The 22,570-nt window shown below is 47.2% G+C and overlaps 1 protein-coding gene across 23 annotated transcripts in view; it reads left to right on the forward strand.

The window, feature by feature from the left end:
* LOC105465246 (dysferlin) overlaps positions 1 to 22,570 on the forward strand; it is a 233,762-nt gene that overhangs the window by 70,200 nt on the left and 140,992 nt on the right. For all 23 annotated transcript variants that reach the window (XM_071076889.1, XM_011713554.3, XM_071076895.1 and 20 more), the window contains 5 exons: positions 4,874 to 5,000; positions 6,963 to 7,066; positions 14,027 to 14,095; positions 14,272 to 14,315; positions 18,147 to 18,229. In XM_071076889.1, coding sequence (XP_070932990.1) covers positions 4,874 to 5,000; positions 6,963 to 7,066; positions 14,027 to 14,095; positions 14,272 to 14,315; positions 18,147 to 18,229 — 427 coding nt within the window. The remainder of the gene's footprint in view (positions 1 to 4,873; positions 5,001 to 6,962; positions 7,067 to 14,026; positions 14,096 to 14,271; positions 14,316 to 18,146; positions 18,230 to 22,570) is intronic.

Raw genomic sequence — 22,570 nt, forward strand, 5'->3', positions numbered from 1 at the left:
GGACGCTTTGTTTGTAGTGGAGCCACTTGCCTCATGGTGCTCAGCAGTGCAGAAGTAGAAGAGAGGCGTGTGGGTGGTGGATGTGTTGGGCGAGGGCAAGCCAGGAGTGCTGAAGGTCAGGAGTGAGGGGAAGGTCAGGAGTGAGGGGAAGGTCAGGGGTGAGGTGAAGGTCAGGGGTGAGGGGAAGGTCAGGGGTGAGGGGAAGGTCAGGGGTGAGGTGAAGGTCAGGGGTGAGGTACCAGGGCATCCTGAACATGGCTGATGGCACTGGGCAGGGAGGGAGAGGAGGACAGGGCCCTTGGGGTCTCCTGCCATGCCTCGTGTCACCCCCATCCTCACCACACACTGGTTCCTTGGCCACCTGGACGTGCTGCTTGGATGAAGGTGGGTTTCAGCTGGGCCCTGGGTGCTGTCTGCCTCTTCCTTTACCTGGGTGTAGTTTACTCCTTATCTCATTCGCCTCATCTCCTTACTCCTTATCTCTCCTGGCTATTTCCAGGCTTTCTTGCCTTTCCTAAGCTCCAACCTCAGCTTCCCTTGGAGAGGCAGAGCTGCACAGCGATGTAGTGGTGAGAGCTCTGGGAGCTCCCGTGGTCCTCAACTTGCCCCCCAAATCTTCATCCACCTTCCCTCCCTTCCGCCGCCCCTCCCGCTCCATCATCCCACCACCTCCTGGCCATGACCTCACATCCTCCACTGTCTTATTTGCCTCCTTTTTCTGATCTCTTCTCACACTTGTGTCCTCTGCCTCCTGCTCCATGATCTGTGCCAGGCTCAAGATTTCCCCATCCTAAAGCACCCCTTCATTGACCCATTTCTCCCCAACCCTCCTCTCCACTACTATTTTCTCTCTCTCCTACTGCTGGTCATCACCAACTTCTTGAAAGGGTGCACTGCGTCCCCCTTTTTCCACTCCACTACCAGCTGCTCATTCCTTCTCTTCAGTAGGAATCCTACCGCCTCCCCTCCCTGAAACCACTGGTGTAAGGGTCGCTCATCACCAGAGCTTAGGAGCTCTCCCCTGTTGTTAGTCTGCACCACGGCTCCACAGCATTCAATTCCGGAGCCCACGCTGTATTTGAAATTCCTCCTCCCTTAGCATTCATGACTCTCCTGATTCTCCCTGCTCCTTTTCCAGTGGGTTCTTCGAATTCGATGTTGCAGTTCAGTCCCTGTTCCTTTGCTGTGTCCTGCCCCTCACTGTTGAGGAGTCCGTCTCTTTCAGACACCACCTGAGACTTGTAAATTGCTCTTCTCCAGCCTGGATCTTTTGAGCTCCGGACGCTCAGTTTCAGTTGTCTTGTCATCAGGCCACATTAACGTGTCCCTTAGGCCCCTCTGATGTATTAGAGCAAAGCCTGGTATCATTTGCTGCATTTCTTTTTGCAACAGTGAGCTTATTCTATATATAAGCTCCCACACCTGTTCCCCATCCTGTATTAGGTGACATCTTAGGAAATTGCATGTTTAGCCACTTAGTCCCCCAAACCAGAGGCCAGATTTTCATTCTTTACCCCTCCGTCACCATGCAAGTAGTTGGCCAGTCTTGTTGGTGTGAAAACCTCTGCGTATGCCTCTTCTTTTTCCCATCGCAAGACCAGAGTTTGAGGCCCAGCTCCCACTCTCTCTCACTTGGGTCTCTTTGTGAATTACAATATAGGTTCAGCTGGTGTAACAAAGATGCCCCAAATAATAGGCATTAAGGAGGACAGATGTTTATTTCTCTCTCATGAATGCCACAGTCCAGAATAGGCACAGTGCTTCGGCAATGATCAGAGACCCAGGCTCCTGGCCTTTTCTCCACTGTGATCATCATGCAGCCTCCATCACACGGCCCAAGACGGTTGCTCCAGTTCCCATCACCATGTCTGTATTCCAGCCAGGGAAATGGGAGTAAAGGACTATGGAGGCCACGTCTCTTCCTTCAAAGCCGTGACCCAGAAGTTGTACACATTTGTGCTTAGGTCCTATTGACCAGAACTTAGTCACATGGCCACATCTAACTACGAGGGAGCCTGGGAAATAAAGTCCATCCTAATGCTGTCCAGCTAAAAATTGAGGGTTTGTTAGAGGAGGCAGAAAAGACTGGATTTGGGGGAACAACTAGCAGTTTCTGCCATCCCTCCTAAGTGTCCTCTGAGGTCTCCTAACTTCTTATGTTATACTTCTCCACCTATCCCCACCTTATCACCAGTCATCTTTATTTTTATTTTTATTTTTATTTTTTTTTGAGATAGAGTCTTGCTCTGTCACCCAGGCTGGAGTGCTGTGGTATAATCTTGGCTCACTGCAACCTCTGCCTCCCGAGTTCAAGCAATTCTCCTGCCTCAGCCTCCTGAGTAGCTGGGATTATAGGCGTGCGCCACCATGCCTGGCTACTTTTTGTATTTTTAGTAGAGATGGGTTTTCACCATATTGGTCAGGCTGGTCTCAAACTCCTGACCTTGTGATCCACCTGCCTCGGCCTCCCAAAGTGCTAGAATTACAGGCATGAGCCACTGTGCCTGACCAACAGTCATCATTTTTAAACCCAGGTAGAATCATGCGTGTCTCCTCTTACAAAATGTCCAGTGACTTCCCATTGCTTTCAGGATAGAGTCCAAGATCCTTAGCATGACATTCAAGGCCCTTGACATTTGGCCTTAGCCCAGTTTCCCAGTCCCACTTGCTGTTATGTATCTTCATGGGCCCCGTCTGTGGCCACACCAGATGATATGACTCTTTCCAGAACACTCTTCCATTCCTCTCCGGCCTTTTCCCTTGCTGGAATACCTTCCCTCTCTTTGCCTACCAAGCACCAATTTGTTCTTCCAGGCCCCGTTCAGATGCCACTTCCTCCCTAAAGCTTGCCTCCAGGAAGAAGTCCTCCAGGAAAATGTATTGATCTTTCCTTTGGGCCACCACCCAGCCCTTTGGTAGTCTAACCAGCTTATGTGTCTGTCTTCATCACTGAGATTCAGTTTCTTGGTGATGGGGACAATATAGCAAATATGGTATCTTTTATCTCCCCTCTTGCCTAGTATGGCAGGTCTTGTACACAGTAGGTGCTCAATCAGTGCTTATTGTCTAGGGGAATAGACCCTTTTATGGATGCCTGAAAGATGATTGTTTTCTTCTGATATGAGCTGAGGAGAATAAACACAGAACACATCCCTTTGGGCATTGCTGTGATATGGGCATTCTGGGATTGAGTGTTTTGCTGCAAGGATCCTGAAGCAGGTTTCTACATGTCAAGTGTGACTGAGTGAGAAATGAATGAGGTGAGGCTAGTCCAGGCAACTGTCCAAGGAGTGGGCTGCTGGGCACAGCCTGACCTTGCTATTCTCCTGTCCCTTCGCTGCTCGCTAGCCCAAGAGCAGCCACCAGATCTTTTGTCTGTTCCTCCAGCTGCCAACTTCCCCTTGTGCAAAGGCCTCTGCATGAGTTGCCTCCTCGTCTGGATGCCTCCACCTCTTGCTCATCATCCGGGTCTCAAGCTGGGCAGCATTTCTGACCCCGCCTCAGTATAGTTACAATCCCCCTTGCTCTGTGCTCTCCAAGCACGTGGGTTCTGCTTCCAGCCTGTGTTAAACCTCAGCTTTCGTATCTGTAAAGTGGGGGCATTCTAGGCCCTTGCACCCAGAGCATCATCTGTGGGCAAGCAGCGTGGGCATCACTTGGACACGTGTTGAAATGCAGACTCTTGGGCCCCACCCCAGACCTGCTGAACTAGAACCCGTGTTTTAATTGGAATGCACAGCAGTGGTCTAGAAGACACTAATTCTCAGCCAGTTGGAATCATCTGGGAAGCTTTAAAAGCCACTGCTGCATGGGTACTCTCTCCCGGAAATTATGTTTTAATTGGTCTGGGGTGTGACCTGGGTTTCCCAGGTGTGTCTTTTCTTTTCCTTTTTTTTTTGAGATGGGGAAAAGGTGCCCAGGCTGGAGTGCGGTGGTGCAATCTCGGCTCACTGCAACCTCTGCTTCCCAGGTTCAAGCAGTTCTCCCATCTCAGCCTCTGAGTAGCTGGGACTACAGGTGCACGCCACCACACCTGGCTAAGTTTTGTATTATTTGGTAGAGATGGAGTTTCCCCATGTTAGTGAGCTGGCCTTGAACTCCTGACCTCAGGTGATTCGCCTGCCTTGGCCTCCCAGAGTGCTGGGATTACAGGTGTGAGCCACCGCACCCGGCCCCCCACCAGGTGTTTCTAATGTGCAGCCAAGTTTGAGACCCACTCAAGGGGGGTGCTGTGAGGATTAAATGAGAGAGTGCATCCACATCAATACATGTGGGATGTGATTTTTGTTATTACTGTTCCAACCACAAGACACAGGACAAGTTATTGGATTCGTTTGCTGAAAGTCTGTTTTCCCTGCAAGATAGTCAGCCCCATGGGAAGAGGGCGCTTATTCACGTCATTCCCTTATTCACTGCCGTATCCCCTGCCCTTCAGCACCATACAGACACCTGCTAGTCACTCAGGAGCTACTGGCGGGGTGAATGAACACCTGCATGTTATTGAAGATAGAGTGGCCAGCTTAGACCTCAGTGACTACTGTATTATATTTTAACTGGGAGGTGGGAGAGAGCGGGAAGGAGACAGGTTGGTGGAATGCTTGCCGTGTGCCACATGCATTTCCATCATTATTGGAGATGTTCCTCGCACAGTCCTGGAAGGTCAGTGTCATGGTCTCTGCTGTACTCAAGAGGAAGCTGGGGCTCAGGTGAAGGACCTTGCCTGGGACTATGCGGTAGTGCCTTGTATGGGACTAAGTGGCGGAGTGCAGTCTGCCTTACTTCAGAATGTGGTGAAAATGGAACTCTTAGAAAAAGAGAGTAAAACCCTGCGCTCAGGAGCGCGTGAAGGAATCATATTTGGTTTCCTTTGTAGCTGGAGAGAAAAGAGCCCTCTGAAGACAAGGAGGACATTGAAAGCAACCTGCTCCGGCCCACAGGCGTGGCCCTGCGAGGAGCCCACTTCTGCCTGAAGGTCTTCCGGGCTGAGGACTTGCCACAGAGTGCGTGGGGCGCGCCCTTGGGTGGGAGGTCTGCAGGAGGCTGGAGGCGCAGGGCTAGTGAGGGTGGGCGGTGGCGGGTAGAGTCAGCTCCCTGGGGGAAGGAGAGGCGTCTAGGAAAACAATCAGAATTTAATGAAAAGTAATCAGTATTGGTGGAGTTACGAAGATACAAGAACTCTTGAGAGTAACAGCTGCCTCTCAGCTCCATTCCAGTGTCCTCTGGGCCTGGTGCGGCTATTTGGCTACTCTGTGGACCCATTTTCTTGGTTGTCATTGAGGAGTCAGCACCATCTGGACTCTATTCTGGCCTTAGGGCTGGCTCTCACTGATTTTCCTTCCCGCTATGAGGAAGCGCATCCTGCAAGTCGGCAGAGCTGGACTGGGGAGCAGTTGCTCTAACGTTGGAAGGGTTTGCTTGAAGGATTCCTGGGGCCCCCTGTCTTCACAGATGAAGGACATGGATCCACAAGGTGACCCACTATCCTAGCTTGCCTCAGATTGTCCTGGTTTTAGCACTGAAAGTGCCTGTTCCAGGAAACCCTGTGATCTCCGGCAAACTGGGACAGTGGGTACCCGACTTGCAACCATCTCTTCCTCCCAGGAAGGCCAATGTGGCCACTGCCTGGTTCCTCACAGTGGTTGGCCCGGTTCTAGACCCATCTGTGTGTTTAGTAAATGCTGGGGAATTATACTGAATATTCGAGAGCTCTGGGTATCAACTTGGGCTGATATTAGAATTACCTGGGAAGATTCAAAACGGTCCAAATGCCAGGGCCCTGCTTCCAGCATTTCAGATGGACTTGAGTTAGGGCAGGGCTCAGCACTGGAAGGGTTTAAAGGTTCCCCAGGTTATTCTGTCGTGAGGCCCAGTTGTGAGCCGCTATTTTAGAGCATACATCAACACAACCAAGCCACTGTCCACAGCATAGTCAGTGAGAAGGTTTGCAATGTGGGTCCCTGGTTACAACTTTTCCATAAAGATAATTGTTTGAGAGTTTCTGCTTTGGCTGCTGACATCAAGAAATGAAATGTACAAGCTTACTTGGACCAAATCCTGAAGAAAGCCTGTAAATAAGTAATGGGTATTAATTCAGTACTAAAATACATGTTTACAAATATTCTGCACTTATTGATTGCAACTATGTAGAAGTGAGGCTGGTGAACTTCAAGAGGGGCATGGGGAAATAGAAATGTTTGCTTTTCTTAAGGTGAAAGAGCTTTGTGTTGAATTCCCTGCAATGTTGTTTGAAAAAAAAAAATAGATGGGCAAACAGATCATAAATGTTTGCTAATTGTTGTGCCTTTTGTACTCATGTAGACATTAGCTAGTATATAATCTTTAACTATCCCCCCCACTCACCCACTCATATGCCTATAAATATAACATGCTTTATACACGTATGTATGTGTATACACATATACATTATCTGTCTATCTATATCTACATATGTAAATAATCTGACTCATTCAAAAAATAATTGGTTTGAGGCAGCATAGATTAAAAACTCTTAAGAAAAAAACAACAGAATTGACTTCTTGGTTAACCTCAGGTAAATCGCTGCACTAATAGATTTAAAGGAAAATGTCAACCAGGCACCAATAATGGGATATTGTTATAACAACTGCCAGTCCTTTTCTGGGTACTTACTGCCCTTAGTGATGTAGATTTCTAATCAGTCAAGCAGTCGATAAGTTGGTAGATTTGACTGAAAGGCTTTGAATGCAGGGCGAGGACAGTGAATGAGCCGTTTGGGACTGGTGACAAAGTGGCCCGGTGCTCTCAGTAGTTACTGCTCTGAGACAGTCCTCCCTCTGGGGGGCCCCTGGACTGAGTCCCTGTGTGAAGGGGTCACAACTTCTTGCTCAGATAATCCCAGGACTGCCTGGAGACAGATGGGGGATAGTCAGGGTTTTGGAGGTGAGACAGCAGGCAGGCAATGACTGGTGTGTCCCTCTTCCCAGTGGACGATGCCGTGATGGACAACGTGAAACAGATCTTTGGCTTTGAGAGTAACAAGAAGAACTTGGTGGACCCCTTTGTGGAGGTCAGCTTTGCGGGGAAAATGGTAAGCAGTAAGGGAGCAGGAGGGTTCTCTCGGGAGGGGACTTCCTGGTGCCCTGTGGACAGTGCGGGGTGAGAGCAAGACAGAGCGAGGCGCCCGCACCAGATGTGTGTGCACAGGGAGGGGCTGATCCTGGTGCGTGGTGAGACACCCACACAGGCCCAGCTCTCAGAGGCTGCCCTGCACACGAATGTGGACAGGTCTGCCTGGGGGTGTCCCAGACAGACACATAGATGCGGATAGCCCAGGAGAGGACGTCGGACAGTGGATAGTAGAGGAACATTTGGGGGAAAATGGAGCAATAGCATGGAAACCAGACACGAAGGCATAAAGATAGGGAAAATATATTTTAAAGATGTGGGATAAAAACATAATGATTATTTAAAAAATGTTGTGGGGGGAGTTGGGCAGAGAAAGACCCCTCTGGTGGGCGCCCTAGTCTCTTCCTTGCAGCCCGCCTTCCTGCCCTGAGGCGGTGCTGTGGCTCCAGTCCCTGCTGACTTCTGTCCCAGCCCTTGTCTCTACCCAGGCTGTCCAGCCCACAGTGTCTGTGTGCCCCCTACGGGCTTTCCTGGCAGCCCCAGCCCTCCCAGGCTTCAGCCGTCACCTCTCCGCAGAGAACTCGGTAGCTCTCCAACCCCTCCCTTCAACCCCAGGCCTCTCTGTGCCTCTAAACAGCTCTGCCTGCTGCCCCTCTGAGCCCTGGAGGGAGTCATTTTCTCTGCGCAAACTGCCCCATATCCAAAAGCCTCTGTCTTAGCCAGGTACAACCATCAAAGGCAGAAAATGTGGACCTGCCTTGATTCCTCCCTCTTTTTTCTCTCTCCATATCACACATGCCATCTCTAGCTTTTGACTTTAAACATGTCCCCAGGGCCCACCCCTACCTCGTGTCCCCGTAGCCACTGCCAGCTGTTCCCAGGACCACTCCTTTGTTTCTCACCTCATGCATCGAATTTTTGAACAGCCCAGGCCATTTGTCCAAGTACTGGATTTGTTCGATTGTTTTCTTCTGCTGTTTAACTTGTTTCTCTGGCTCCTCTCTTTCCTGTAAACTGGAAGTTAGGTCTAGAGACTTGATTAGACTCAGATGAAGTATTTCGGCAAGAAGTCAGCATAGGTGATGTTCTGCATGTCATATGGCATCACAACAGAAAGCCATAATGTCAGGTTGTCCCATCATCAGGATTGATTGCCTGATCACACGGTGAAAGTGATGCCTCCAGATGGCTCTCTTATAAAAGTAAATGTTCCCCCTTTGTAATTAGCAAGTAAACTGTGGGCAATATCTTGGCACTGTACGGATATCCTATTTCTCAGCTATCTTTTAGCTAATGGTCTAAGCATCCATTGACCTTCCTGTCTGAAGAAGTCATTTAGTTGGGACTGCAAAGTGGTGATTTTCTCATTATCATTCTTTTTCTCTTGATTAGCTGACTTTTTTTCTGCAAAGAAGAGCTTTCTCCCTCCTGCCTTGTTGAGTATTAGTATGGACCTCAATGCTTTTTATTTTTAATGTGTTAAATCAGTCATTATTGTGTTGATGTTTGAATTATACTGAAGGTGGCCATCGGGAGCCCCTTTGAGCTGGGCTCTCTCTCCTCAGAGACTAGCACAGGGTCCCAGTGAAAATGTACATGGGGGTGTAATGCAGATTTTAAAGTCGTTCATGTGGAGGTGTAACTGCTCACTGCAGATCCTCACCTGAGTGCAGGTTTTGGTGTGGGCTCAGGGTACGGGTCTTACGCCCTGCTCCTGGCATCAGGAGGAATGGGGACAGCTGCTTGAAGGCAGGAAGGAAACAGGAAGCTGCGGCTGTATGTTTTTTGTGGGACACTAGCTCCAAGGACTAGGATTAATTTTTCCACTTGACACTTGGGAAATTCACGTCCTGAGATTGTTCTTATTTTGCATTCCCAACACGGAAGGTATTTCGATGGTGGCTGGAACCAAGACCGACGTGCCTTCACATTCGTTGGAACTAAGCCTCAGAGCTCTGGGGCTCCTGGCTGCTCTGGGGTCCCTGCTAGCATCTTTGATCTCCCTGGGTCTTCTGTTCTGAGATGCCCTTGGCTGGCCCTGGGGATTTCTGTAGGAAGGTACCAGTATCTAGGGGAGGTGAAGGGGCAAAGGCGGCCAAGACAAGTGACTGTATACTGTGGGTTGGCATCTGGGCTCATGCAAGAAGCTGCACCTCCCATTTTTCCTCTAGAAAGAGGTGGAGGGAGTTGAAGAATGACCTTATGGTGAAGGAGGCAGCTGCAACACTCCGTCTTGAAAGTTTCAATCTGGCCGCCGTCTCCGGTGGTCCCCAGGCCTTTGCGTCCTCTCTTCCCTGAGCCACCTCCTTGTGGCCTCCCCGCTTCTGCTGCTCTTATGGCGTGTCTCATTCTGCCTGTCCCTCTCTTTTAGCCTGCTTGCATGTCCCTTTTTTCTCATTACATCCTAAGCTGAAGAGCCCTGAGGTTACCTTCTGTGTGCCCCACCCACCCCAGCCGGCCTTCTTTGCATTTCCCCTTATGGACGCTTGGTGGCAGTATTATCCAAGATGTGAACCATACTTGATTTGGCCAAGTTACTAAGAAGATAGGAGCGTGGGAGAGTGCGTGCGACTGTGCACTTCATGGTATGGAAGAAACAAAAGGTAGGTACTTGTAGGGCAGGACAGGAAGTTTTAAAACACCTTTTTTCTTTTATGAATTTAAGAATAAAACCCACAAATTGCAAAAAATTGAAAAAATCAGAGAAAAGGAAAACAACAAAAACTCCCACTGCACCATATTCTATACCCTGCACCATATTCTATACCCTGTACCATATTCTGTACCCTGCACCATATTCTATACCCTGCACCATATTCTATACCCTGTACCATATTCTGTACCCTGCACCATATTCCGTACCCTGCACCATATTCTATACCCTGCACCATATTCTATACCCTGTACCATATTCTGTACCCGGCACCATATTCTATACCCTGCACCATATTCTATACCCTGTACCATATTCTGTACCCTGCACCATATTCAGTACCCTGCACCATATTTTGTACCCTGCACCATATTCTGTACCCTGCACCATATTCTATACCCTGTACCATATTCTGTACCCTGGACCGTATTCTGTACCCTGCACCACCCTGGAGAGAATTACTGGTAACATTGGTTTGTATTTCCTTCTAGTATGTTTTCTCTCTTTAGCTCCCACTACCCTCTTACCTCCCCTCTTCCCACTGACTGGGAATAAAATAATGAAGATATTGATTCTGCAAGCCCAAAATCAACACTCGTGGCACTTTAGTGATGATTTGAGGACACTTTCAGGGCTTTGAAAAATTGGAATCTCCCAGCACGTATGTTGGTTGCTGAGGTTGAACAAGGTGACTCTCTGCCTCCCTGCTCCAGCTCTCATGGAGTAAACACGTGTCCATGATCAAAAGACATGTATCAAAAGTAAATACATGATCAAAAGACATGTGTTTATTCCATGAGAGTTGAAGCAGGGAGGCAGAGAGTCTCAAAACATGATACTACACAGGACACGTATCAAAGGACACAGACAAAATACGTGTCCTTTGATACGTGTCCTGTGTAGTCTCATGTTTTTCACATTTTTGTGCCTTTGTTGGCAACTTCACTGTTTAAAATGGCCCCAAATGTCATGCTGAAGTGCTGTCTGGCTTTTCTAAGCTCAGAACAGCTGTGATGTGCCTGACAGAGGAAGTGCGCGTGATAGGTAAGCTTCCTGCAGGCTTCGGTCACGGTGCCATTGGCTGTAAGTTCAATGCCGATGACTCAACAATATATATTCAAAAGTAAGGTGTCCTTCCACAGAAGCACACATAAACCAAGGTTACCTATTGATCAGTTGACAAAAACGTTGTGACAGAGGCTGGCAGGAATTTAACCCTGCTTCTCCTCTGGGGTAATGAGTCAGTGTTCACCAGTCAGGGTTCCTGGTGACCTTATAGATAGTAACTACCATGAATAATGAGAATCAACTATATACATGCAGTTTGGTAAACTGCTTGTGTTGTCTCATCTTTTCTCAGATTATTAAATAGTCATTGAAATGATTTTTTTTATGGCAGCATAATATTCTGTCAGATGAGTATACTATAACATTTGACTTATTTTTGGATATATATAATTCCAATTTTTCCCTTTTATAAACAACTTTGTGACAAACATCAGCATACAGGAATCTTCATCCACACTCTGATTGCTTTTCTATAGGGAAGTTTCTAGAATTGGGGCTGCTAAGCCAGAGGGCTTATCTTTAAGTGTCTGATACAGATGACCAAATAGCCTTCCAGAGAGAGTGTGCTAATAATACTCCATTGGGGAGTGAAGGAAGGTAAAAAGGTAAAGGAAGAAGAAAAGAGAAGCAGAGGAAGAGGAAGAAGCAGCATGGTGCGGCCCTGGCTGAGTGCCTATGGGTGAAACAGGATGGGGGAAGGCTGGCAGGGATCTCTGGGGCCAGAGGCAGTGCTGGCTGGGGTGTGGCAGATGGACCAGCTGCTGTTCAAGCCCCCAGACCCACATCCCAGTGAAGGCAGCCAGGTTGAAGTGTTTGAGATGGAGGAGGGCCAGATGCCTGGGGCAGGGGCTGAAGCAGCCCATGTACATCCTGTGTGTGTGCTGGGGCAGCCTGTGCCTTCTTATTCCAGGGACCTGGGGCACAGAGTTGACAGGGCCGCTCAGCTGGGTCTTGTTCACGTGTCTTTTATTTTAAAAATTTGTTTATCTAATTTTTGAATTAGGTAGTATATTTATTCTATCTATCTATCTATCTATCTATCTATCTATCTATCTATCTATCTATCTATCAATCATGAAAAATCTCCCTCTTGCTCTGTACCTCATCCAACAATCAATTCATTCATTTCCTCCTTTTCAAAGAAAACCACTGCAATTAGTTTCCTTTATATTATTCTGGTTTTGTGATGCATGTGTAAGCAAATATGACTACAGATTCTTTTTATTCTTGAGACGGAGTCTCACTCAGTAGCCCAGGCTGGAGTCCAGTGGTGCAATCTCGGCTCATTGCAGCTTCTGCCTCCTGGATTCAGGTGATTTTTATGCCTCGGCCTCCCGAGTAGCTGGTACTATAGGCATGTGCCACCACTCCTGGCTAATTTTTGTATTTTTAGTAGAGACGGGGTTTTGCCACATTATCCAGGCTGGTCTTGAACTCCTGACCTCAAGTGATTCACCTGCCTTGGGCTCCCAAAGTGCTGGGATTAAGGCATGAGCCACCGTGCCCATCCAACTGTAGATTTTTATCTCTTACCTTTTAGCACAAATGGCTGTGCATCACACTCACCGCTCTGCACCTTGCTTTTTCACTTAATCATATAACTTGGAGATTGTTTCATGTCACTACCTAGAGGCATCCTCATTCTGTTTGAGAGCTGCCTAGTACTCCATTGTACAGATGGACCATACTTGATCTAACCTGTTCTCCACTGGTGGACACATGGGTTGTTCCAAATCCTTACTAGTTCAAGCCACGCTGCAGTGAATAGCCTCATACATGTGTCATTCCTCACATGTGCAAGTATTTCTGTAGGATGGGTGTCTAGAGGTAGAACTGATAGGGCAGTGGGAACATGCATCTGAAACTGCAATAGATAGTGGCCAATTGTCCTCTGGAGGGGTCAAAGTATTTTGTTTTCCCCCCGGCAAAACATGAGCATGCAGTTTTCCCATAGCCTTGCCAACAGTGGTCTGTCAGACTTTAGAGATTTTTATGAATCTGACGGGTGAGGAATGGCATTTTGTTGGTTTTCTTTGTGTTTCTTTATGAGTGGGATGGAGCATCTCTTTATATGTCTCAAGGCTTTGCGTCTTCATTCTGTGAACTGTCTCTTCCATTCTTTGCTCTTTCTTCCATTGGATTGGATCGTTGGTCTCTCTTCTTTCCTTACTCCTCTCTATGGGCCAAATCCTGGCACTCCGTCCTGCACCCAGCCCTGTGTGGCCTTTGTCTGGGGCTCTTTTTATAGGGAGGAGGGGGAAGGTGAGGGCAGGGGCCAGCACTGGGTGGACCAGGAACGGAGACATCATCCTCACCCCTGGGGACCTGAAGTCTCTGATTTAAGTCAGATGCTCATTAAATGAGATAATGCACATAAAATGCTTAGCACAAGGCAGGGCTTATCACAGTAAATGCTCTGAAAAGGCTGCTTATTATTTTCATGTGTAGAACATGGAAATCTACCAGGATCTGTGTATCTGAAACTGAATCTTTACCTGCTGCCCCCGTGTGTGGGTACAGGATGCGCTGGGGCTGGCTGAGGGGCCTGGTGTTCCTTATGGGCTCCAAGGCCAGGGCTGGCCTGTGAGCTGCTGGTTTGATCTGGTTTCCACTCCTGTGAGGTTTCTTGTTTGCGAAAAGCCTGGTCTTTAGGGCAGGGCTGCTTGGAGGCAGACTGTGGCTTACAGGGTTTGCATCTTGCCTGAATTTTCTTTCACTCTCCGACCTCGGTGCGTGGCTCCCCTCCCCCGTCTCTGATCTCCTAGAGGTCACAGTCTTCCTACATGGTGGATGATATGGGGTAATGGGCAAAAGAGCCTTCTGGGCCATAAGGGCCTCTGGGAAAGCCTATCTGGACTGGACTCAGGGCCCCTACATTTAGGGTCTTGGCCATAATGGGAGGTATGGAGGGGGATTTTCAGCCAGAGGTGTGAGTTAAGGGTAGAAGGGCTGTGGCATTCAGACAACCCACCCTACCCTTACCCACTCCCCAGCTCTGGCTCTGACCTTCCATTGAGCTTTTTCTCTGCAAAGATTCCCTGTGTCTGAGCCCCCTGTACTAGGCCCCAACCCCAGGGTCTTACACCCAGCCCTGAGGGCAGCCAGTGTGGCAGAGAATGGCCAATGGCTGGCATGGTGGCCCTGGGGCAGCCCAGAGTCCCCATGGAGCTCGATCCATTGTCCCTTCCCTGTGTCTTCTAGCTCTGCAGCAAGATCTTGGAGAAGACGGCCAACCCTCAGTGGAACCAGAACATCACACTGCCTGCCATGGTAAGCCTCCCACCCCAGCACACCCAAGGAGGCCCCTGGGGCTCTGGGCTTCGGGAGGTCCAGGGCTCCTGCCTCCCCAGCATCCTGCCAGTATCCCAGACTTCAGCTCGGGTGGGGAGGGGCTGTTCTATCTTCAAAAGGACTCTTCTCCTAACACGCCTCTATTCCTTCCTCAGTTTCCCTCCATGTGTGAAAAAATGAGGATCCGTGTCATAGACTGGTGAGTCCTGAGTCTTGGGGTCTTTAGGGCGGGCTGTCCTGGGGGGCGCTGGGTCCCTCAGTTTCATTCGGCTCAGTGGCTGGTAGTGAGAGTGTGAGGGAGAAGTTTCAGGTGAGGTAATGTCCCCTTGGGGTAGCCAGGGATGGAGAGGGTGTGGGCACTTCCTGGGAAGCTTACTCACACCTGCTTGTTGGCAGGGAGGCAGATAAGGAGGGGCCAGCTGGGATCGGCTGTGAGGAATAATCTCTGAGGGCAGGAGGAGCTGGGAAGACTTCCTGGAGGAGGTGGGACAGGTGATGGCCTGGCAGGAGGGGTGGGGTTTTGCTAAGCTCATGATGAGGATGTTCCAGTGAGGAGAGGCTCACAAACCAAGGCCAGGGGCTGAAAAGAGCAGAGCTTCAGGGAGGATGGGCTGCAGTGCAGCCCTGGGTTGGTGGGATGAAAAGGTAGGGTCCCCCAGCTGGAGGAGTGGCCCAGATTGCCTGGGCAGGGGACGCCACGGCAGCTGTGCAGCAGGTGAGGGCAGCAGCTCGCAGGCATCTTAGAAAGATCACAGCATCTAATACTTGTTGAGCACCTACTAAAGACCAACCCTGTTTCCAGCAAGCACTCGACACGAGTCATCTCATCTGACCATCAGCTCACCGACATCAGTTCGCAGATGAGAAGGCAGGTTGGGAAAGATTGAGTGACCTGCCTGAGCTGACAGCTAGCTGGAAAGTAGCTGAGACCAGGCTTGAACCCAAGCCTGCTGTTTCCAAAGCCTGGGTTCCTAACCACTAGGCCATGCCACCTTCTGCTAGTTGACAGGAGTTTTCTCTTACACTTGAGGGGAACACTTGGGGTCCACACGTGTGATCTCGGGGCATTGGGCTTCCCAAAAAGAGAGAGTTGTCCTTTCTTTGCCCCCAAGAAGTCTTGGCTGTGTGGTTCCCCAGCGTGTTCTCCTTTGGTCTCATGCCCGTGACACCCCCAACCAGGAGGATAATGAGAGACTAGGGAAAAACCCCCAGGCCACAGAGCCATTAAGCTGTGTGCCAGTTCCCCAGGCCTAAAGAAAACAGCTTGTGAGAATTAGAGGAGAGGAAAGAGAGCCGCCGGGAGGGCCTGTGAGGGAGAGGCCGCGAGGGCAGTGACCACGGGTATGTGCCGTGGGGAAGCGGTTTGGAGGAAAGATGTGCTTTACATCCCAGAATGATCTCTTCATCTCAGCTCTCCATGTGTGCCGCTCTGACTGCGGGCAATGGGCTGTGCGTGTCCCTGCGTGTTTGCACATGTGGATGTGTGTGGGTGCGGTTGTCTCCTGTGTTGTGGATGTGTCTGGCCCGAGTCCGGGTGAGCTGTGTCAAAGGCATCAGCGTACTGTACAATCCAAACACATTACAGAATCTGGTGGTTGCATCTCTGGTTTGGGTTGAAGTGGCATTTTTATTGTGAGTCTATTTTCAGACTTGCTGTATTTTCCAAAAGCAACCCCAAGCCCCAAAACCCAACTCTTGGCCAGGAAGCATTCTGCTGCTTCAAGTTGCTATCCAGAAGAGTGCTTTCTTCCCAGAAAACGCAGATAAGCTCTTGTTATTACCTGAATCCTGGAAATAGGATATAGTCCATATGGCCGTTTCTCTGTAACTTAATCTTCCATTAATTCTTCAGAAATTCCTTTTTCATTAAAAAACCAAACAACACAAAACAAAAAAAGAACCCAAACCACCCCCTACCTCCATAAAGCAAAACCTCTCTCCTCCCACTCTCCTTCCCTCGTCTCCCAATTCAGAGAAGGCCGGAGGTCAGACATCCAATTCCTTCTCAAGTGCTGGTCTTGTCTAGGGTTTGGTCATGAAGACAGTGTACAAATGCCATCGGCTGTCAGTCATCTGGTGCTGAGAATCTCATTGTAAAATGTTCCAGCACATTTTTACTTTCCAGTTCTTTTTTTCTTTTTGGGATGGAATTTCGCTCTTGTCGCCCAGGCTGGAGTCCAATGGTGCAATCTTGGCTCACTGCAACCTCTGCCTCTCAGGTTCAAGTGATTCTCCTGCCTCAGCCTCCTGAGTAGCAGGGATTACAGGCACGCACCACCACCCCTGGCTAATTTTTGTATTTTTAGTAGAAACGGGGCTTCAGCATGTTGGCCAGGCTGGTCTTGAACTCCTGACCTCAGGTGATCCACCTGCCTTGACCTCCCAATGTGCTGGGATTACAGGCATGAGCCACCACATCCAGCTTTTCAGTTCTTATTAACATCATTCACCTGGAAAAATGGTAAAGATCTGTCTGTGCTGACAATTCATTCTTCCTAATGTAGCACCAGTGATGGAAAACTTTAAAAATCAAAGCTTAACCACCTCCCTGGGAAATACAAAGAGAGAGGAAGGAAGGAGCACAGAAATTGGGCAGAGATTAGGGTACCTCAAAGGGTCAGGATTTCAAAGAAAAATCGAAGCACCATGCCAGGGTGTGCTTTCACAATGGGGCTGGGATGTGTCATTTGAAGCTGCCCATGGCTAAGGCACTCACAACAGGGAGAGGGTGTCAAAGAGGCACCAAGAAGAAGGGGAAAATACCCAGGAGAAACTTCCTGAAGGAGATGGGTCCTGCCCAGCCCAACGTTTCTCAGCCTCTGCATCATTGGCATTTGGGACTGGATTATTTTTTGTTGTGGGGGTTCTTGACCTAGTGGTTTTGACCCCAGGTCTAGCCTACCCGGGAAGCAGCAGGTGGCTGCAATCAAAGCTCTGGTCTCCACGTCAGCATCTCTGGCCTCAAATCCCAGCTTTGCCATCTTGGCAAATTATTTAACCTTCTCAACGTTGGCTTTCTCATCTGAATTTGGGGCTAATTGTACCTACCTGGTCGTGCTGATGTGAGTTAAGTCACTTGATGGTTTTAGTGCAGTGCTTAGCTCTTAGTAGGTGCTCAATAAATGTTAGCTCAATTACTGTTTATTATCATCAAAGGAGGCAGGAGTGGGGTTCAGAGGGAGGGTCTGCACAGGACGTGGTTGGCTAATAGGTGAATCAATCGGTTAGCCTCCTTGAGCTCCTGGCCACAGTCCCCTACACTGGTTGGGGAGCCGAGAATTGTGCCCCTGGAAGCAGGCCCTGTGCCTTGCAGGAGCAGTGGTCCAGGAATCAGGACGCCAGGACTTCCATTCCGGTCTTCCCCTCCCTCCCAATGACCTTGGGCAAATACCTACATGGCTTTGAGCCTCAGTTTCCTCATTGGTGCAACAGAGATAATAATGAAAGTGCTTGTTTCTCAAGGCCGTGTGAGCCTCCGGTGTGATAAAGGCTAAAAGTGCTCCATTACGTACAAAGTCAGATACAAAAAGGAATCGTGTATTACCACTGGCTACTTCAAGACTGTGGCCTTAGAGATAGTTTCTTCCTGGTCACCTAGTTTTCTCCTTGATCTGAACTTTTCTTTAGCTCCTGGAGCCTCTCAGTTCTCCCTGGGTCTGGGAATCTGGCTCCCTGAACAGTCTCCCCAGTCTCTGGCCCTGCCTCCTTGCCTCCGCCCTCCTCCCTGTCAGCCTGCAGATGTGTCTGCAGAGATCCAAGCTGGCAGCGGGGGCTTGGTTGCCTGATGGGATGCTGGTGGTTGGCGAGATGAACTAGTTCCCTCTCAGAGAGTCTTGGGCACGTCTTCTGTGCAGTTTCTTCATCTCTGGGATTACCAGGCCTCAGTAACCTACCAAAGTGAAGACCAGGAGCGCTCTCTGCCCACCCCCTGCCCCCCCGTGATGTGTCACTGAGGCCGCATACTTCCTGGGTGGGCTGTGGCCTGCAGTTCCTTCCCTGTGTTCAGGTCCTCTCTGCTCCCTTGCTCTAGGGATCGCCTCACTCACAATGACATCGTGGCTACCGCCGACCTGAGTATGTCGAAAATCTCTGCCCCTGGAGGAGACATAGAAGGTATGTTTCCTCTTCGTTCTGCCCTTTGACCCCCTGTGCTCTCCCCTGTCCCCCCTCTATCCAGCTTATACCTCTACCTTTGAGAGTTTGCAGAAAAGGGGAGATGATAAGGCCTTCGTTGCCCATTTTCCACTGAGAAGGGCTCTGGCAATGAAAGAGAGGTCTTGCAGACATTTAGGGTTCTCCACACTTGGATTGTGGGATATGCCACTGAAGGGCACAAAGAGGATAATTCACTCCTGCAGAGAACATTGGCTGGCTGTGGCCATGCCATCCGTCAGGTCCTGCATTGGCTGACTGTGCTCTAGCGGTTTCAAAAGCTACTGAAATAGATCTTATTGGTCTATTAAAGAAGTAACTCATCATCATTTTGTAAAATTTTAAATAAAGAAATAATCTGAAAGAATATAAAATTTACCTGAAATGACCCATAAGCCCACCCCTCCAGCCAGAACTATTAGCACTCCGAGACCTTTCGGTATGTGTGTATATATCTGTACATGCATGTAAGATGTGTGTATTTCATATATAGATATGTATATATATACATTAGAACAAATTGTTTTGAAAATTGCTTTTTGATACTTGACAATACAACATAGATATCTTTTCCTGTTATTAAATGTTCTTCTATAATACAATTTTAAATGAATACACATATTCCATTACGTGAATGTATCATGATCCATGTTAACTAGTTGATGATGAACATGTAGGTGTTTTCAAAATTTTCCACATTATAAGCAACTAAATTGGCAATGAATATTTCTGTAGCTGAATCTTTATATAATTCATGAGTTTCCTTTTGGATAAATAGCTAAAATTGGAAAAGATTTCAACTTTTTTTTTTTTTTTTTTTGAGATGGAGTCTCACTCTGTCGCCAGGCTGGAGTGCAGTGGCCCAAACTCGGCTCACTGCAACCTCCACCTCCCCGATTCGAGCAAGTCTCCTGCCTCAGCCACCCGAGTAGCTGGGACTACAGGTGCACACCACCACGCCCAGCTAATCTTTGTATTTTTAGTAGAGACAGGGTTTTACCACGTTGGCCAGGCTGGTCTCGAACTCCTGGCTTTGTGATCCGCCCACCTCCGCCTCCCAAAGTGCTGGGATTACAGGCATGAGCCACTGCACCTGGCCTAGGATTTCAACATTTTTAAGGCTTTTGATATTTATCAAAATTGCCCTTCAGAAAGACTGGACTATTTTATACGCTTATCATGTCCCTAGGCTTATTTTGCTATGCCCTCCCCAACACAGGGTAAAATAATATTAAAAAAAGAACTTTGTTAATTTGATAGGTGAAAATGGTATTTCACTGTTGCCTTAATTTTCATTTTATTGATAGCTGGAGAAGTTGATGATTTCAATTTGAATATATTTAAATAATTATTTTATATTTATATATAACATGTTTGTATAATTTATATTCATTGTATTATAAATGTCCTATTTATGTTCTTGGCCTATATGAAGAAATGTTTATCTTTTTCTCATAGTTTTGTAAGAGTTCTGTATATATATGGATATTAACTTTTCCTCTGTCATATATGTAGTAAATAACTCTTGTTGGCTTTATTTTACCAATTAATAGTTTTTGACCTATAGAAACTTGAAATTTTTATGTAGCCAAATCTGTTAGTCTTTTCCTTAGGGAATAAGGCGGGGATCTAGCATTACTTTTTTCAAAATTGTTCTTTGGTGATACAAACACTGTATTTTGAGTAATCTTTTCCCTATATTTCAAAATGCTGCCTTTATCACCTACTAAATTCCTAAATGTGTTCTTGGGCCTGTTTCTCTGTTATCTTCAACTGGTATGTCTGCTTATTATTTCTTTGGTTTTGATATCTGGGTTATGCTGGCTTTGTAAAATTAATTGTAAAGATTTAAAGTCTTCTCTAACATCTGGAATAGTTTATATAACATAAGAATACAGTCTTTTGAGGGTTTGAAATAATTCACCCATAAAACCATATGGGCTGGGTGCCCTTTTTGAGTGGGTATAGTAATAGCTCTTTAAAAGCTTTTCAATTTCTCCTGTGATGATTGTTATTTTTAGTTTGCTGCTTTTACTCTGGTCAATTTTGATAATTTATATTTTCCTAGAAAAGCATCCATTACATTGAGGTCTAATTTGTTTGCATAGTGTTGCACAGAGCAAATTTTTATAAATTGAATAATTCTTTCTACCTGTGGTGTTTTCCTTTTTCTTATTTCTAATGTTACATATTTGAGTTTTTTTTTTTTCTTGATTAGCTGGTTAGAAGTTTATTTTAAAACTTTATTGGACTTTTAATCTTTGCACTCTTTAACTCTCTTTAGACTGATTTTATTGTTTCCTTCTTTAACTTTCTAGCTTCTTGTCTTTATTTTAAAAATTTCCCATTTAAATAATGAAAGTATGGTTTCTGCCTTCTGTGTCATGCTCAAACCCTAAGGTTCAGCAGACCCTAAGGTTGTATTTAATTCTATTATTTTTTTTAACATTTAAACATTTGATCTATTTTGAATTTATTTTTGTGTGTTTTCTGAGAGCAGTTCAATTTGATTCTTTCATAGTTAGTCTATTTTTTTCCTGACTAGACGCTGCTCATAGGAATTTATCTTTTTTCTGATAGTTTAGAAAATTATTTTAATCTTTCTTGGTAAAGGACACTTTCCATTGAATTTTGTCTGAGACATGATGAATTCTTAAATCTGGGTGGAGGATTGTTTTTTTAAAAATTCCAACATTATGCCATGGACAGCTGAAGGCAGAGTGGGGGAGTGGGGAGAGCTCCAGCTCTCCAGCTGGCCAACTTGGGTTCAAATGCTCTTGGCTCTGCTTCTTTGTAACTGAGTGAGTTGCTCCAGTCTCCGTAAAATGGGGCTCTTGCAAGTCCCAACCCTCACGAGGCGGTTGTAAAAATCATGAGATTATAAAGGTAAGGTTCTTATAAAGTCTGGTACACAATAACCCTAAAGTAACATTTGCTGTTTTTATCATTAAGATGGGCTGTCTATGTTGCTAATCTGATTTTTTTTTCTGTACCAATTCTGCCTTTTACTGCTTCGTACGTGGTTTAAAATGGGCTATTGCATTTGTAGGTTCTTGTCAAGCTTTCTTTTTCCCCTGTCACCCCTTTTATATTTTCCTTTACTTCTTTGCTCCTTGTCTGTTCTCTGCCGGCAGTTCTGCTTTGTTCCACAAAAACTACATCTTCTTGTACTCTACTGAGGATTCCCAATCATTTTCTGCAATATGCAGGTGAATGCTTTCCTGAATCTTACGGATGCAGTTTCCATATCCTGGTTGGCTCTCTGCCCTCTCCCTGCTTTATTCACTCTCCCGCAAGATCTGTTCAGTGTTGGTATCTCCCACAGATAGGGTGTGTGGGTCTTTCTCTGTTCATCCACCTGCTGAGATCTTTAGCTGGAGGACAGGTTAACATGCCCAGTTTCTGGCCGACTCTACCCAGTGCTCTTGAAGTTGGAGATCATCTCCAGATTCTAGATCTCTAGGAGACCTCTAGGAGAGGAGACTGGATATACCATTTTTTAAAATGTTCCTTTTTTTTTTTTTGAGAAAGAGTTTTGCTCTTTTCGCCCAGCCTGGAGTGCAGTGGTGGTGTGATCTTGGCTCAGTGCAACTTCTGCCTCCCGGGTTCAAGCGATTCTCCTGCCTCAGCCTCCCAAGGAGCCACGATTACAGGTGCCTGCCACCGTACCCGGCTAATATTTTATATTTTTAGTAGAGACAGGGTTTCACCATGTTGGCCAGGCTGGTCTCAAACTCCTGACCTGAGGAGTTTCTGACCTGAGGTGATCCACCCGCCTTGGCCTTCCAAATGTTACATCGTTTTTAAGCAAGACATTGTTAACTTAGACTTCTAGCTGCTTGATGTCCTCATGTCCTTCTGTAAATGTAGGCAGCTATCAGAGGCATATACCTGATATTGTTTTCCATTCACTTCATTCTTTTAGGAGATGTTTATTGAACATATGCCTTGTGTCAGGGGGTGGGCATAGAGGGTTCAACAAAATATTCTTGGTCACACCGTCGGGGAACTTAGAGTTCTGACAGGCCACAAACAAGCAGACAAATAAATATATGGGTATAAGTTGTGTTAAGTGCCCTCGAAGAAAAGGACATGCATGGTGAAAGAGAATAAGAGAGTAGAGGAGAGCTGTTTCTGCCTGATGGAGTCAAGGAAGGCTTCTAGGAGGAGGTGTCTTAGGCTGCCAGAGGGGAAGCCACCGGCATGTGAGGAGCAGGTAGGAAAGAGTTCCAGGCAGAGGTGATGACATATGCCAAGGCCATGTGGCAAGAAAGAAATGAAAAGACTGGTTTTGCTGAGTTC

This window comes from Macaca nemestrina, chromosome 13, assembly GCF_043159975.1.
Source record: "Macaca nemestrina isolate mMacNem1 chromosome 13, mMacNem.hap1, whole genome shotgun sequence".
In the NCBI taxonomy this organism is placed as follows: Eukaryota; Metazoa; Chordata; class Mammalia; order Primates; family Cercopithecidae; genus Macaca; species Macaca nemestrina.